General features: G+C 35.0%; 1 protein-coding gene across 1 annotated transcript in view; it reads right to left on the bottom strand.

Moving 5' to 3' along the window:
• Window positions 1-287: 287 nt before the first annotated feature.
• LOC132726520 (E3 ubiquitin-protein ligase RNF123-like) overlaps window positions 288-17776 on the bottom strand; it is a 50770-nt gene continuing 33281 nt past the window's right edge. Inside the window, exons 31-37 of the mRNA XM_060711852.1 lie at window positions 17269-17408; window positions 16184-16375; window positions 12165-12240; window positions 11235-11319; window positions 10344-10492; window positions 7086-7263; window positions 288-6069 (exon numbers count right to left, since the gene is read on the bottom strand). Of these exons, the coding sequence (XP_060567835.1) occupies window positions 5970-6069; window positions 7086-7263; window positions 10344-10492; window positions 11235-11319; window positions 12165-12240; window positions 16184-16375; window positions 17269-17408 (920 nt within the window). The 3' untranslated portion in view covers window positions 288-5969. The remainder of the gene's footprint in view (window positions 6070-7085; window positions 7264-10343; window positions 10493-11234; window positions 11320-12164; window positions 12241-16183; window positions 16376-17268; window positions 17409-17776) is intronic.

Here is a 17776-nt window from a genome sequence, read left to right as displayed (position 1 = left end):
GCTATATAGCCACTCTGGTAGATTTTCAGGACAGTTTCTAAGTTAATAAGAAGGGGCATAATTCTGTCAAGCCAACTATCAGAGTTATGAAACTTGACAAAGACAGCTGCATTGTGATATGCTAAGTTTCAAGTTTATATCTCTACTGGTATCAAAAATGGGATGGGATCGGACAAAATGATTCCTATAAGCCTCCTCCCCCCTAATGGGAAGGGTCAGAAACTCTACATCCTTGACTTACCTGCTGTTATTGTAAGTAAAGAAGACAAAAAGAGACGCAAGATAAGTAACATTAAGCACTTTTTTTTATTAATTAGCAATCAAACTGTATTCTTAAACAAATAATATATACTATATACAGAAAACAAACAGTTCATAAGCAAAGCAAACATTAAATTACTATTATACCCTTCTATTTGTTAAAAGTATATAAAAAAACAATCGAAGTTGGCACTTTGTGAATCATAATGTCTAGACTATTCTACATATAAAAACAAGCTAGTTGAGCCATATATATACACGTAAACAATATCTATATATTACATAGATATAAAACATATCCCAGTATATATAGTTTAATATACATATTCATTACACACCTAACAAAATATAACCAAATAACATTTAACGTTTGAACTATGTGATAATCCAACAAAAATCAGTATTGGATCCAATCTTATCAATTTGTCCTTGTTTAATTTGTCCTTGTTTCCAAAAAATCCATATCAAATGCATATCATACCCTATAGAGCCTCGTTTTCATTTTTAGAGTCCAAAAAATCAATATCAAATGCATATCATACCCATATATAGCCTTTTTTCATTTTCAGAGTCCAAAATATCTATATCAAACACATATCACATTCAATTTAGCCTCATTTTCAGGGTAATAAAACCATATAAAGTCTCTACTGTACATGAAATAACAAAGTTCTGTCCAAAAATTAGAAATAAAGAGGTCATTAAAAATTGTTGAGAGCAATCAGAGATGTAGATGTTATCTATGTCTCTGGAACTATGATTCCATTGGACTTGTACACAGCTACAAAACCTATATCAAACTCTGCAGGCACTTTGTCCAATACAGGTTTGACAGCAATGTACTTGCCCTATTGAATTCAGTATTTTACTCAAAAATAATTAAATTCTGCACTTTCACAAATAATGCTATGAAAGAACTATAAAGGATAAACAAATGACCATATTAAGAGTATAGTAGGCTGATATGCAGATGATGTGTACAATCATATGGACAGAATTTTAGCATACTTTTTCATATTGTACTGTTAAAGTCATATAACTACCAGCTTTAGTGACAGACTAACCAGGCTCTATACAAGTGGCAAAGTCTAATTACTTTTGATTGCAGCTTGATAAATGGTGTTAAAAATCTAAATATGGGTTTAAAAAACAAGAGGGCCATGATGGCCCTAGATCGCTCACCTGAATTATCAAACTCATCCAAACAATTACCTAGACAAGCATTCTGACCAAGTCTCATGACAGGTGAGTCAAAAATGTGACCACTACAGTGTTAACAAGGATTATCCATATTTGAGCAGTGCGACCTAGTTTTTTACCCAGGTGATACATATTCAAACTTGACCTAGAAATCATCAAAACAAACTTTCAGACCAATTTCCAGGATACTTGGATCAAAACAGTAGCAACTAGAGTGTTAACAAGATTTTTCTATTTTTAGCTTCGGTGACCTAGTTTCACATGTGATTTCGAACTCATCCAAGCAATTACCTAGACAAGCATCCTGACCAAGTTTGATGATAATTGAGTCGAAAATGTGACCACTAGAATGTTAACAAGGTTTTTCCATATTTGGGCGGTGTGACCTAGTTTTTCATCCAAGATGACCCATGTTCGATCTTGACTTAAAAATCATCAAAACAAACTTTCAGACCAATTAACAGAATATTTTTCTATTTTTAGCTCCTGTGACCTAGTTTTTCATCCGAGATGTCCCATGTTCGATTTATTCCCAGGAATGACCTAGACAAGTTTCCTGACCAAGTTTGATGACAATTGAGTCAAAATTGTGACCACTAGAGTGTTAACAATGTTTTTCTATTTTTAGCTCCTGTGACCTAGTTTTTCATCCGAGATGACCCATGTTCGAACTCATCCCAGCTATCACCTAGACAAGCATCTTGATCAAGTTTGATGATGATTGATGCAAAAATGTGACCGCTAAAGTGTTAACAAGGTTTTTCTATTTTTAGCTCTGGTGACCTACTTTTTCATCCGAGATGACCCATGTTCGAACTCATCCAAGCTATCAACTAGATAAGCATCCTGACCAAGTTTGATGATGATTGATGCAAAAATGTGACCACTAGAGTGTTCACAAGGTTTTTCTATTTATAGCTCCGGTGACCTAGTTTTTCATCCGAGATGACCCATAATTGAACTCATCCGAGCTATTATCTAAACAAGCATCCTGACAAAGTTTGATGATGATTGGGTCAAAAATGTGACCACTAGAGTGTTCACAAGGTTTTTCTATTTTTAGCTCCTGTGACCTAGTTTTTCATCAGAGATGACCCATGTTCGAACTCATCCAAGCAATTGACTAGACAAGCATTCTGACCAAGTTTGATGATGATTGGTTCAAAAATGTGACCACTAGAGTGTTCACAAGGTTTTTCTATTTATAGCTCCTGTGACCTACTTTTTCATCCGAGATGACCCATGTTCGAACTCATCCAAGCTATCACCTAGACAAACATCCTGACCAAGTTTGATGATGATTGGGTCAAAAATGTGACCTCTAGAGTGTTCACAAGGTTTTTCTATTTTTAGCTCTTGTGACCTAGTTTTTCATCCGAGATGACCCATGTTCGAACTCATCCGAGCTTTCAACTAGATAAGCATCCTGACCAAGTTTGATAATGATTGAGGCAAAAATGCGACCGCTAGAGTGTTCACAAGCAATTGTGGACGGCCGGACGGCCGGACGGACGACGGACGACGGACATTCACCGATCCTAAAAGCTCACCCTGAGCAAGCTCAGGTGAGCTAAAAAGCAAGATCAGCTTGATAAAATGTTTTAACAGGATAAATCTTTGCCTCTATTTTACACGTATTAAGGACAAATTGGTGGGTACGTTTTCTGTATCAGTTGAAATGATGGTGTTATCTCCCACTGTCTATGAACAATTTGACATCTATTTTTTTTTCTCTTGAAATGAACACCGGGGAATTTCATGGCAAACTTTTTTTTCATAAGGAAGACATGTGAAACATTGTGATACATGTAGGTGAACACTTTGAACAGATCTATATGAATTAAATGCCCAGAGCTTAATGACAAAATATGTCACTACTTTGTTGACATTTTGTAATAATAATTAAAACAATTCAAATTTATCATATCTACATTTAGAAACAATTAGTAAATAAAATTTCAGTTCTTTTTAATCCATACAAAAAAAAATGTTTAGATTTGTAAGGCTTTATTTCAAATGATAAATAAATTGTTACTGTAGTGCAGTAATGGATTAACGCCTATTGAAATTTAAGAGATGTTAGCCCATTACTGCACTTAGATGACAAAAAATATGTAAGTGTCTGACAATGTGTTAACTCGATCATGAAAATTATCATGTCAAGTCATAAAAGTTTCAATTCTTTAAAGGAACTCCACTGTGGTTTAATGGCCTTAACACATAAATTTGAATTTCATACATAGATCTGCAACAGAGACAGATATGCAAAAATATTTAACAAATGGTTAGAATAATATTTTTGAGATTTTCTTGATCAGATTTTAGTTAAAAGCATTGCAACAATTTTCAATTTTGGGTCACTTTTTACAAATGAACTATTCTTGAAAAACAGAGCAAGGAAATGATCTCAAATTTTGCACACACTTTCATCAAATAGAACATTTATCTCGAAAAATTATTCCCACTTCCGTCCTGTCATGTCAAAAAAGCTCAGTGGAGTCCCTTTTTAAAATATCCCATTTGAACATAAATACAGAAACTATAAACAAGAGGGCCATGATGGCCCTAGATCGCTCACCTGAATTATCAAACTCATCCAAACAATTACCTAGACAAGCATTCTGACCAAGTCTCATGACAGGTGAGTCAAAAATGTGACCACTACAGTGTTAACAAGGATTATCCATATTTGAGCAGTGCGACCTAGTTTTTTACCCAGGTGACACATATTCAAACTTGACCTAGAAATCATCAAAACAAACTTTCAGACCAATTTCCAGGATACTTGGATCAAAACAGTAGCAACTAGAGTGTTAACAAGATTTTTCTATTTTTAGCTCCGGTGACCTAGTTTCACATGCGATTTCGAACTAATCCAAGCAATTACCTAGACAAGCATCCTGACCAAGTTTGATGATAATCGAGTCGAAAATGTGACCACTAGAATGTTAACAAGGTTTTTTCCATATTTGGGCGGTGTGACCTAGTTTTTCATCCAAGATGACCCATGTTTGATCTTGACTTAGAAATCATCAAAAAAAACTTTCAGACCAATTAACAGAATATTTGGATCACAACAGTAGCCACTAGAGTGTTAACAAGATTTTTCTATTTTTAGCTCATGTGACCTAGTTTTTCATCCGAGATGTCCCATGTTCGATTTATTCCAAGCAATGACCTATTCAAGTTTCCTGACCAAGTTTGATGACAATTGAGTCAAAATTGTGACCACTAGAGTGTTAACAAGGTTTTTCTATTTTTAGCTCCTGTGACCTAGTTTTTCATCCGAGATGACCCATGTTCGAACTCATCCGAGCTATCACCTAGACAAGCATCTTGATCAAGTTTGATGATGATTGATGCAAAAATGTGACCGCTAAAGTGTTAACAAGGTTTTTCTATTTATAGCTCCGGTGACCTAGTTTTTCATCCGAGATGACCCATATTCGAACTCATCTGAGCTATTATCTAAACAAGCATCCTGACAAAGTTTGATGATGATTGGGTCAAAAATGTGACCACTAGAGTGTTCACAAGGTTTTTCTATTTTTAGCTCCTGTGACCTAGTTTTTCATCAGAGATGACCCATGTTCGAACTCATCCAAGCAATTGACTAGACAAGCATTCTGACCAAGTTTGATGATGATTGGTTCAAAAAATGTGACCACTAGAGTGTTCACAAGGTTTTTTCTATTTATAGCTCCTGTGACCTACTTTTTCATCCGAGATGACCCATGTTCGAACTCATCCGAGCTATCACCTAGACAAACATCCTGACCAAGTTTGATGATGATTGGGTCAAAAATGTGACCTCTAGAGTGTTCACAAGGTTTTTCTATTTTTAGCTCTTGTGACCTAGTTTTTCATCCGAGATGACCCATGTTCGAACTCATCCGAGCTTTCAACTAGATAAGCATCCTGACCAAGTTTGATGATGATTGAGGCAAAAATGCGACCGCTAGAGTGTTCACAAGAAATTGTGGACGGCCGGACGGACGACGGACGACGGACGACGGACATTCACCGATCCTAAAAGCTCACCCTGAGCAAGCTCAGGTGAGCTAAAAAGCATATTCTCATTACTATCTAGTATCCTTATAATAAATGGTGTACATGGCAGTGTTATTTGTGGGAAGATAATAAACAATTATGATACAAATATCAAATCATAAATACAAACGAGTATTTGAAAACTTTCAAACTAGAATCATGTCCACTTAACAAATAAGTTAATAACTTTAACCTTTCTTCTTCAAATCTGCATTTTTGTAATAGCAAAGTATGAGAAAGTTCTATCTGTAATTTATAATGTACATGTGTACATATGTATTTAGTTCAGTGAAAATGAAGTCCATTTGCAGGACATTTGTTCAGGAGTGTTGGGTACCTACATCTAGGAAAAGGATTCAAATGTTATTATAAACTAATATTAGGTCATAACTTAAGTCATTATTCCCAATAAACCATTCAGTAATTTCATTGTTTATCATTATAACATTTTAATATTGTTAGACTTTGGTGGTTGACTGGAGATCTTCAATTGATGTAATAACTGCTTTACAGAAGAAACATTCTTTCTTGATCAACATTTGGTGGTTTATACATGACCTGAAATGTGAAAAGTACAAAAAATAAAGATACAATCATAAAAGCATAATACTACATAGAGTTATAACATATTACAACACTGACCAAGTTTAAGTTATTCACCAAATATCCAACCTGGGATTCTTTCATGTACTACTATGGTGCCTGCTTGTGCATGAAATAATGCACTGTGGGGCACACTAGGTCTTTCTCCACCAGGAAAGCTGGGAAGTTGCCATATAATCTCTTCTGTGTTCTTGTGCCATAAAACTCAACCAAAAACTAGATGCCCAAAGGCAACATATCAAGTTCGCTGTCACATCTGACTTTGAGCTTTGACCTAGTCAATCAGTTCTTGCATGTGAGATGCTGTCGCATGATATTGATTTTTTGTGCCAGGTTATTTGAAATTTGACCTTAAAAGTATGACCTTGACCTTTGATTTAGTCACACGTTTCTTGTGCACCATATCATTATGTTGATTTTTTTGTGCCAGGTTATTTGAAATTACACCAGCTAGTGATAGAGTTATGGTGCGGACAAACTGTTGAGACCATTTTTTGCATTAGACCTTAAAAGTAAGACCTTGACCTTTGATCTAGTTAAACGTTTCTTGTGCGCCACACCCCATATCATGATGTTGAACATTTGTGCCAGGTTATTTGAAATTTGATCTTAAAAGTATGACCTTGACCTTTAATATAGTCAAACTTTTCTATTGCCCCACATGCCATATCATGATGTTGAACATTTGTGCCAGGTTATTTGAAATTACACCAGCTAGTGATAGAGTAATGGTGCCGACAAACTGTTTGAGACCATTATTTTGCATTTGACCTTAAAAGTAAGACCTTGACCTTTGATCTAGTTAAACGTTTCTTGTGCGCCACACCCCATATCATGGTGTTGAACATTTGTGCCAGGTTATCTGAAATTACACCAGGGTGATAGTTATGGTGCAGACAAGCTGTTTGAGACCATTTTTTGCACCATACTTAGAGCCAATAATTATTTGTCAAGTATCGCAAGTAATTTACCTGCAGGACTGATGTCCGCATGGTTTAAAACCTGTTGTCTCCTTTCTAGCATAACATATTTGGCACAAGTCTTCATCCTTGATTTCACTATCTTGCCGTACAAACGTGGACTGTTTATCACGTAGGTGGGAGATCAAAGTTTCCACATTTCCTATCTCTTCTTCATTAACTTCTTCATCTAGGACAACAAGAAAGTAAATATATAATTATGTAGACAATAACTTAACAAAAGGTTATTAACATGTTAACAATATTCAAATAATAGAGTTAAAGTACACAAAATGTTAAAGCATAATTATACACACAATACACCTTTGATAAACCAATGATCAATAATCTATAAAACAATAGGTCAACAAAAGATTAACAAAAGATAAACTTCTAATCAAACAAAAACCCTCCACTGTTTGTTAACAAAAACATGATAATTGTTGTCATCAACAAACTTTTATCACTGACCTATACATTTTTATGTTCACCTTCAGGTCATGTAATGCACTGATTGTTTGACAATAAATTAAATAGTTAATATTAAAATAAACCAAATCTGGTTTTACAAGATGACATCAAAGTTATAATAATTCTGACATGAATTACAATTGTTTTCAATTTTTATCCTACTAGCCTAAATTGCCACCAGTATAGACCCGGGCCAGCCCACACATCTTTGCAGTTTTACCAGGTCAGTACTGTACTTATTTTTTATTTTGTCAACAATGAAATCCCTGTACAACTTTATTTTCATGTACTAACACATTTATGTGTTACATTCAGAATAACATAATGGTTTTAATAATATATAGAAAACAACAGAAGTTATGTGATGGAATCCTTTTTGTGTTCATCATTTTATGAGCCGTGTCACAACAAAACCAACATAGTGCGTTTGCGACCAGCATGGATCCAGACCAGCCTGCCCATTCACGCAGTCTGATCAGGATCCATGCTGTTAGCTTACAAACCCTATAACAGGTATAAAAACTGATAGCGAACAGCATGGATCCTGATCAGACTGTGTGGATGCCCAGGCTGGTCTGGATCCATGCTGGTTGCGAACGCATTATGTTGGTTTTGTCATGGTGCGGCTCATTTTATCTATTTTAACCACTGAAGCAAGTTAACATATGACTGAACATACACCTAACTTAAAATTTATTTTTCAACATATAAAATACAAACAAATATATATACCAATCCATATCCTGTTGATTTTTGTATGAATGACTGAATGTTGAGAGTAAACATTGGTATATTTGAGATGCGAATATAACGATAATAAAATTTAGCTGCCAACAGTATACAGACAAGTCAGACAGTACAAAAATGTACAGGCTAGCAAAACCTACTGCTTATGTATATAGTGTATCCATGTCTTAATTTATAGGGCTGATCAGTATCACACCATCTTAATCCTTACCATGCTAGTAACAAAACTGATTATTCTGTAATCTGTGGCACCAGCAGCATAGATCCAGGTCTGCCAGCAGGTTTGTCCTGTCTGACCACACCCTTTAGTGCTGGTAGCTCATATTTAAATCCCTTAAAATGTCAAAAGGAATGTTTCCAATTCAAAGAAGGGCAAATAAAGCAGTTTAACTAGAGGATGCTTTTGTAAAAAAGCGCATGTCTCCCCCACTGCTGAGAATAACTGTGAATGGAAACAGGAATGGAAATGGAGATAAAAGAACAGAGTATATAAAACCAGACAACTGATATATCACTGATATATCAATAATAGTTAAATGTCCTCACTGATAAGAACTCTAGTTATCATCCGGAAATGAGAAAATGACCAATGGTCACTGTGACCTTAACCTTTGACCTACTGACCCCATAAACAAGAGGGATCATCTGCTCAATAAGACCAATCATCCTATGAAGTTTGAGGGTTGTAGGTCTAAAGGAACTCTAGTTATCATCCGGAAAGGAGAAATTAACCAACGGTCGCTGTGACCTTGACCTTTGACCTACTGACCATTAAAACAATAGGGATCATTTGATTAATAAGACCAATCATCCTATGAAGTTTGAGGGTTGTAGGTCAAAAAGGAACTCTAGTTATCATCCGGAAATGAGAAATTGACCAACGGTCACTGTGACCTTGACCTTTGACCTACTGACCCCAAAAACAATAGGGATCATCTGCTCTATAAGACCAATCATCCTATGAAGTTTGAGGGCTGTAGGTCAAAAGGAACTCTAGTTATCATCCGGAAACGAGAAATTGACCAACGGTCACTGTGACCTTGACCTTTGAACTACTGACCCCAAAAAACAATAGGGATCATCTGCTCAATAAGACCAATCATCCTATGAAGTTTGAGGTCTGTAGGTCTAAAGGAACTCTAGTTATCATCCGGAAACGAGAAATTGACCAACGGTCAGTGTGACCTTGACCTTTGACCTACTGACCCCAAAAACAATAGGGATCATCAGCTCTATAAGACCAATCATCCTATGAAGTTTGAGGGCTGTAGGTCAAAAGGAACTCTAGTTATCATCCGGAAACGAGAAATTGACCAACGGTCACTGTGACCTTGACCTTTGAACTACTGACCCCAAAAACAATAGGGATCATCTGCTCAATAAGACCATTCATCCTATGAAGTTTGAGAGCTGTAGGTCAAAAGGAACTCTAGTTATCTTCCGGAAACGAAGAATGGACGGACGGACTGACGGACGGACGGACGGACAGGGCAAAAACAATATGTCTCCCCCCAGTTTGAGGGTTGTAGGTCAAAAGGAACTCTAGTTATCATCCGGAAACGAGAAATTGACCAACGGTCAGTGTGACCTTGACCTTTGACCTACTGACCCCAAAAACAATAGGGATCATCAGCTCTATAAGACCAATCATCCTATGAAGTTTGAGGGCTGTAGGTCAAAAGGAACTCTAGTTATCATCCGGAAACGAGAAATTGACCAACGGTCACTGTGACCTTGACCTTTGAACTACTGACCCCAAAAACAATAGGGATCATCTGCTCAATAAGACCATTCATCCTATGAAGTTTGAGAGCTGTAGGTCAAAAGGAACTCTAGTTATCGTCCGGAAACGAAGAATGGACGGACGGACTGACGGACGGACGGACTGACGGACGGACAGGGCAAAAACAATATGTCTCCCCCCGAGGTGGGGGAGACATAATAAATAATTGATATTTTTCTTGAGTTCATGCAGGTAAAAAAATGTAATTAAACAATGCGACAAATATAATATTATATACAATATCGATATGATTAAAGGTGGTAACTCACAATTTCTAAAATCGAACTGTTTCTCCTTCAATGGTTTTACACCCCCCACGGCTCCCTTCTCTTTATCATCATGATTATTTAGCATAAATTCAAGGGCAGTAATCTGGAAACCATGATCTGCCAATAATACATTGGTTACCAACTCCTGACTGTAAATAAAACAAAAAATAACATATGTATACATTGGAAGGCATAAGCATTCTATTTTGTATGAAAAGTATATAATAGGTAATACAAATTCTACATCAATATATGGATGAAATTAAAACTTTTGAAATTAACAGCCTGCCTTATAATATGGAAAGCAGCTTTGTTTTACAGACCTCAGATTTTGAGAATTCAAGTCCTGGAAGGCAGACATATTAATTTAAACTAGATATTTGTGTACATGCTTATGGTACCTACACATTTTTGCATTCAATAGACTACGTGTTAGCAATCCAACACAAATCAAACTTAGAGACCATTTATTCAAACATGTCAATTAATTATTTTAGCTCAAATGTGAAGAACGTTTAAAGCTTGTTTGATGGAACTAACCATTATATACTGGTTTCATATGAGGAAACATGGTCCTGTCTCCAGGAGGTCTCAAACCCATGGCTTCTAGTTTCAAAGGCAGACACCTTACAGAGTTAAAAGTGTACATCACTGATTTGTTTAATCAAACCTTTTTACAATTTAACTATTTGCCAGTTTTTAATAATACTAAAACTTCTACAAGTATATAGTATATCAGTAAGACACCTGATAATTTATTATCATAATACATGTACATGTTGGATATCAACAGCTGAACCATTTACATTGATTGCATGTTATGTGACATGTTTATCAATCGTGGGTATTCAACGTTGATGTACATGAAGATGCATATATAACATTACATACCATTCAGTATCAGCATTGACTATAAGCATGGTAAGAATGCCTGCAATAACAGACAGCATGGGATAATGTGTGACACTCTCCAAACCTGAAATATATATACATCCTATGTATTATCTAGTACATTATATATTTAACATACATGTATATTATATTACGTTACTTTTCATTTCATGTAGCCTTTGATTAAATGAGTCCAGGAAAGTGCTATAAAGAAAGCCTTCTGTGAGCTACTTTACATTCTGGTTTATTTTTTATTCATGTCTGTTTAAAATGAAAAGGAATATAATATTTGTCATGCAAGATAATGTTTAAAATCGGCCAATCCCCATGAATTATGACAATGATTGTTGATATCAAAGATGATTTCAATGAGTTCAATATATTCAGTAATGAACCTACACAAATATAATATTCTATTTATCACATATCCAATACAAGATCTGCTTACAGTAAAACAGAATCACTTTTTCATTGACACTCTTACAGTGTAACGCTATCATTTAGCACGTCTTAATGCTATGTTTGTGTAACACAAATGATGTCCTGTCAAAATATATTGCATTTTCATAAGATAATTTCTGTCTTTCCAACTATAAATCAAGTTAGATATGCATTAACATCCTTGGATATGTAGCAATAAATTTTGCTAAATTAACTAGAATTAACTAAAAAATTAGAATGATCACGGACTTCACAAATGATGTTGTTTTTTTTTGTAATTGTGATTTTTTAAGGATTATAAATTTTCTTTATTTCATATGTCCATGTATACATGTACAAAATACATTTAGGAACAAATGTTTGATAAATTTTGCTAAAATTTATTGCTCTACAGATTAGATACATAATAAGTTGTAGTAATACTATGGCAAAGATATTAGAATTTAGTTAAAAAAGAATACAATTAAATTTATAGGTTTTGTCCCTTACCTGTAATATATAATGAGACAACACTATCAAACATTCCATCCTTCTGAGTAATTCTGTTTAACACTAGACATACAAGCTGTAGAAATATAATATATCTACAATTTATGTATTTTATTAGTATAAAATGTTTTATGGACAATATGGTTTTCTGTTAATTAATTGTCAAAGAGAGACAACTACTTCACCATTCTGTACTACTTTAGAATGTAGTCAGCAGTAAGCTTTATAATATGTCATCATGATTACGAAGGTTGCACATGCGCACTTTCTTTCTAGCTGAACAAAGAAACGAAGCGGATGACTTTTTAGACTCGCTGAAAAATTTTACAATTTTTTCAAAAGAAATTGATTTTGTGTTAAAAGTTTGATGTAAATTCGGCATTTACTACGCAATTGCTGTAGGCTACGATCTAAGAAATTTATATATTGTCGTGAACGGGATACAAAGTCAAAGTGGCGAAGCAGGAATAATTCCTTTGTCTAACCGAACAAAGATGGCGGACAATTAACCACGTGGCATTACTTAGCCATAGGAAACCGGACTTAGATGCCTGCTCATCGAATTGAAACTTAGTTATAGTATTGCCAGATTCTAAAGGACAATTTGACCAGACTTAATTTTCAACGGAGATTTCTTGATTAATTTTCGGGCACCTGCAATCACAGATAACAAGAGGGCCATGATGGCCCTGAGGTCGCTCACCTGTATATAGGCCCACCCAACCCCCACCCCCCAACGTTGCAGGGCCAATTTAACCCAAGGGCTTTTATTTGCACAAACTTGGTAGACACCCATAAGAAGATGTTTCATGCTAAACATCTAAGCTCTAGCTCATTCGGCTTTTTAAAAGAAGATTTTTTTAAAGTTTTTACTATACACATATAGTTAAAAACAATGACACCCCTGGGGCCGGGCCAGTTTTGACCCCAGGGCTTTTATTTGAACAAACTTTGAAGACACTTACTAGAAGATGTTTCATGCTTAATATCTAAACTCTAGCTATTTGGGTTTTTTCAAAGAAGATTTTAAGTTTTTGCTATACACATATAAAGAAAATCAATGACCCCCGGGGCGGGGCCAATTTTGACCCCCAGGCTTTTATTTGAACAAACTTTGTAGACACTCACTAAAAGATGTTTCATGCTTAATATCTTAACTCTAGCTATTTGGGTTATTTCAAAGAAGATTTTTTTAAGTTTTTGCTATACACATATAAGGAAAATCAATGACCCCCGGGGCGGTGCCAATTTTGACCCCAGGGCTTTTATTTGAACAAACTTGGTAGACACCTTTTAGAACATGTTTGGGCCAATTTTGACCCCAGGGCTTTTATTTGAACAAACTTGGTAGACACTTATTAGAACATGTTTCATGCTAAATATCTTAGCTCTAACTCTTTTGGTTCTTTAAAAGAAGATTTTTTAAGTTTTTACTATATGCATATAGGGAAAATCACTGACCCCCTGGGGCGGGGCCAATTTTGACCCCAGGGCTTTTATTTGAACAAACTTGGTAGACACCTATTAGAACATGTTTGATGCTCAATATCTTAGCCATAGCTCTTTGAGTTCTTTAAAAGAAGATTTTTTAAGTTTTTACTATATGCATATAGGGAAAATCAATGACCCCCCGGGGCGGGGCCAATTTTGACCCCAGGGCTTTTTTTTAAACAAACTTGGTAGACACCCATAAGAACATGTTTCATGCTAAATATCTTAGCTCTAGCTCTTTGGGTTCTTTAAAAGAAGATTTTTTAAGTTTTTACTATATGCATATAGGGAAAATCAATGACCCCCCGGGGCGGGGCCAATTTTGACCCCAGGGCTTTTATTTGAACAAAGTTAGTAGACACTCACTAGAAGATGTTTCATGCAAAATATCTAAGCTCTAGCTCTTATGGTTTTTTAAAAGAAGATATTTAAAGTTTTTTCTTTCGGTTGCCATGGCAACCAGAGTTCTGCATGGAATTAAATTCTTTGAACAATTTTTAAAGGTGACCACCAAAGGAACATTCCTGTGAAGTTTGGATGAAATTGGCTTACAAGGTTTATGAGGAGATGTCATTTAAAGTAAAAGTTTACGGACGGACGACGGACGGCCGGACGCCGGACGAAAAGCGATCACAAAAGCTCACCCTGTCACTTTGTGACAGGTGAGCTAAAAACAAATCAAGTTTCATTGTACAGTTGTTGTATTCATATTCCCACTCTGAGAGGCACCTCGTACATTTGGGGATTGGATCAGTCTGAATAAGACAGTTGAGTATTGTTTTCTTTTGTTCAGCATTATTAAATTAAATTTATTGATAAATTACTTTGCCATTAACGGCATTTTAAGTGCGGACAAATGCGGGCCATTTCCCATTATTTAGAAATACGATATAAATTTGTCAAATCATTATACAGGGAAATTCTAGTCACACATGAATTATTTGCCGGCATATCAGTTTCACGTTAACCTGCAACTTGACCAAATTAGTATTATATAAAATGAGTTATCTTGCATTTGTTGATCCATACCTAGCAGAGTAACGTGATACATGTATTTAAACGAGATACATTTATGATGGTATTTATACAGATATTGTATACATCCAATATTATTCGCAACTGTATAGGGTTGTATTTCGATATTGTCCGAGATTATGCTCGAGATAAGTTGTATAACTTATTACTTTACATTGACCATTCCATTGCTTATTCACTTTCCGGGCTGTATCCCCGAGATTATTTGCTACAAACTAAATATTGGCGATATCTTCAGTTTTTGTCTATCCATATCTAACAGACTAACTGATTCATGTACATAAAAGAGATACATCTATTATGGTAATTATACAATACAAAGTTGTCTTGGTGAAAAGATATGGATAACTTCAAATATTATTTGCAACTTTGTTTAGGGTTGAATCCTTTTATTTTCCGAGGTTATTCTCGAGATAAGTTGTATAACTTATTACGTTACATTGACCATTCCATTGCTTATTCATTTTCCGGGCTGTTATCCCCGAGATTATTTGCTACAAAATAAATATTGTAGATATTTTCAGTTACTTTGATTTGTGTTTAAAATTTCCGGGCTTGTGTCCGAGATTTATTTCTACTTATGAATTTTTGACGAGTACACTATCACAGTGGTTATTTAATAAGCTATTTAACACTTGTTTCTACCCATTGATACATTATAGGGCACTATTTTCATAATTTAGTTGGGATTACAGCAAAACTATCTTAAAATCGTATATTTATTTATATGTACTTCAGACAAGATCCCGTAAAGGCCGGTCCAAGTAACCAGCTGTAGCTAACACTAACACAGTAGATAACGATTCAGACTCGACGCCGGAAGAAACCGTATCTGTAAACCTGGACTCGAGCATTAATGACTGTTCTCCCCATCAAGGGCGTACCGGAACAAGTAAAAAGAAAAGGACACAGTCCCCAACCCGAAGTCGTCCATCAGACTTAAGTGATTTGGATTCAGAGTCATCAGATAGTGATGATAGTCTGCTAGATGAAGTACTCGATTCTAGTATAACGAATTTGACAGGTAATGAAGGACAGTCCTTTCAACCTTTAGACGCCCTCCCAAATATCAAAACGTATCAACTTCAAACATGTTTCTCCAAACATGATTGAGAACACTGACTTCACAAATCATAATTGTTAATAAAGAAAAAATGTGATTTTTTAAGGCTTACAAATTTTCTTTATTTAATAATTTATTATTATGTACATGTATATAAATTTAGGACTTGTGTTCACATTCCAGTTTTACTGCAAATATCCCTCTAATCATTATTTTCTAAATAATGCACTGGCCTAAATAGAACTTACAACCTTGTCCCATTAAGCCATTTTGCTTCCTATACTTTTCACTAAGAAGGAATTTTCAATATTTCTCTTACAAATTCATCATTTTCTGTAAAATATTAAAATCCTACAAATTCAATACATGTTTTAAGTCTATTCACCCTCATTATTTATAAATTCTAACATCATTTATTTATTTTACCAACCTGAATTAACCTGTGCATTAATAGTTCAGCAGATGGTTTTGTCCAATCAGTGAAGAGAGTGGGTGCTATGGCAACCACCATCTCAACAACCCTGAACAGACATACAGAAATCTCAAAACAAGTCCCACAGATCTTGAGCTGGCGGCTCTCTATAAATATCTTCCTTTCTGTTCTTGATATAATTGTCTGTATCTAAAACAGAACATACTTTACAATTATATGAGGCAAATAATCAACTTTTAGGGGATAAATTATGCTAAAATTTTATAGATATATAATATTTGAAAATAATTTTGCTGCACCATGACAAAACAACATAATGGGTTTGCGACCAGCATGGATCCAGACCAGCCTACGCATCTGCTCAGTCTGATTAGGATCCATGCTGTTTGCTGTCAGTTTCTCTACTTGTTATAGGGTTTGTAAGTGGACAGCATGGATCCTGATCAGACTGCGCGGATGCGCAGGTTGGTCTGAATCCATGCAGGTCGCAAACCCATTATGTTGGTTTTGTCATGACGCGGCTCAATTATAATTGATATATAGTCTCTTTTAAAATACAAAGGAATAATATGTTGCCTTTTAAACAGTAAACACTATAGGTAAACACAGTACCACTACAGTCCTCATCAAGGAAGGACCAAAGTAACTTGACCACTTCCCAAACATGGTTTTTGCGTTATCTTATTCGAAGTGGACATATTCAGCAAGAATTTTCTAGATTACAACAAATTTCTACAATAAAAGTATCTTACCTAAAGAGGAGTATATTTGTATAGTGTATATCTTTAAAAAAATGTAAAATCATATTTTCTGATAAGCATGTAGTCAAAATTCCACACATTGGATGGCTAGATTTTTCACACCCAGTTAAGGTCTGCAATAATTTTTTTAAAATTAAAGCAAGCATCACAAATTCAAGGTTAAATCCTACAGATTTGCATTCACACAAAACATATATTGGTTTTAATAAAAGTAAATTGCAAAGAGGTAAAAAATTTACAGTAATAGTGAATTTGTATGGATGGGAACACAACATCTGTCATTTTAACTTTGAGCAATAAGCTTTGATGAAAAAAACGTACTTCTTGCATCATTCCAATAAACTCTGAGAACGACCAGTTTAATTGGTTGAGAAGTGTATCTATAAACCTTGTAGCCGCCTCCGGCTCAGAACGTAAAATATCACCTAACAAACTCTGGAACTTCGGTGATGGACATGGCTCTATAATTGAAGGAATGAAGGAAAAAGTAAAACACCATGGCATAATATATATTAATATAATTCAAACGAGACAGTATTTTAATGAATACAGGCTTTTAATTAATATTCAAAACTTATTCAAAAGTTATATTCAATTTAAGTGCACAGTAATAACAATTATCATGCAATAGAATCAACTTTGTTCAGAAAAAATTGTCAAACTAAATCTAAAAAGTAACTACATGTATTATTATAAAATGTTATATTATTTTCAGAAAACACAATCCTAATTTTCACACAGCACAGAAATATTGACATGTTATTGCCACCTTAGTGCAATAACTTGTTAACTCCTTATAAAATTCAATAGGAGTTAACCCATAATAGCA

Source organism: Ruditapes philippinarum, unplaced genomic scaffold, assembly GCF_026571515.1.
Source record: "Ruditapes philippinarum isolate M1 unplaced genomic scaffold, ASM2657151v2 ctg346_1_1_1_1, whole genome shotgun sequence".
Lineage (NCBI taxonomy): Eukaryota > Metazoa > Mollusca > Bivalvia > Venerida > Veneridae > Ruditapes > Ruditapes philippinarum.
Note: the sequence above shows the minus strand (reverse complement) of the source record. Positions and strands in the feature narration are given on the sequence as shown.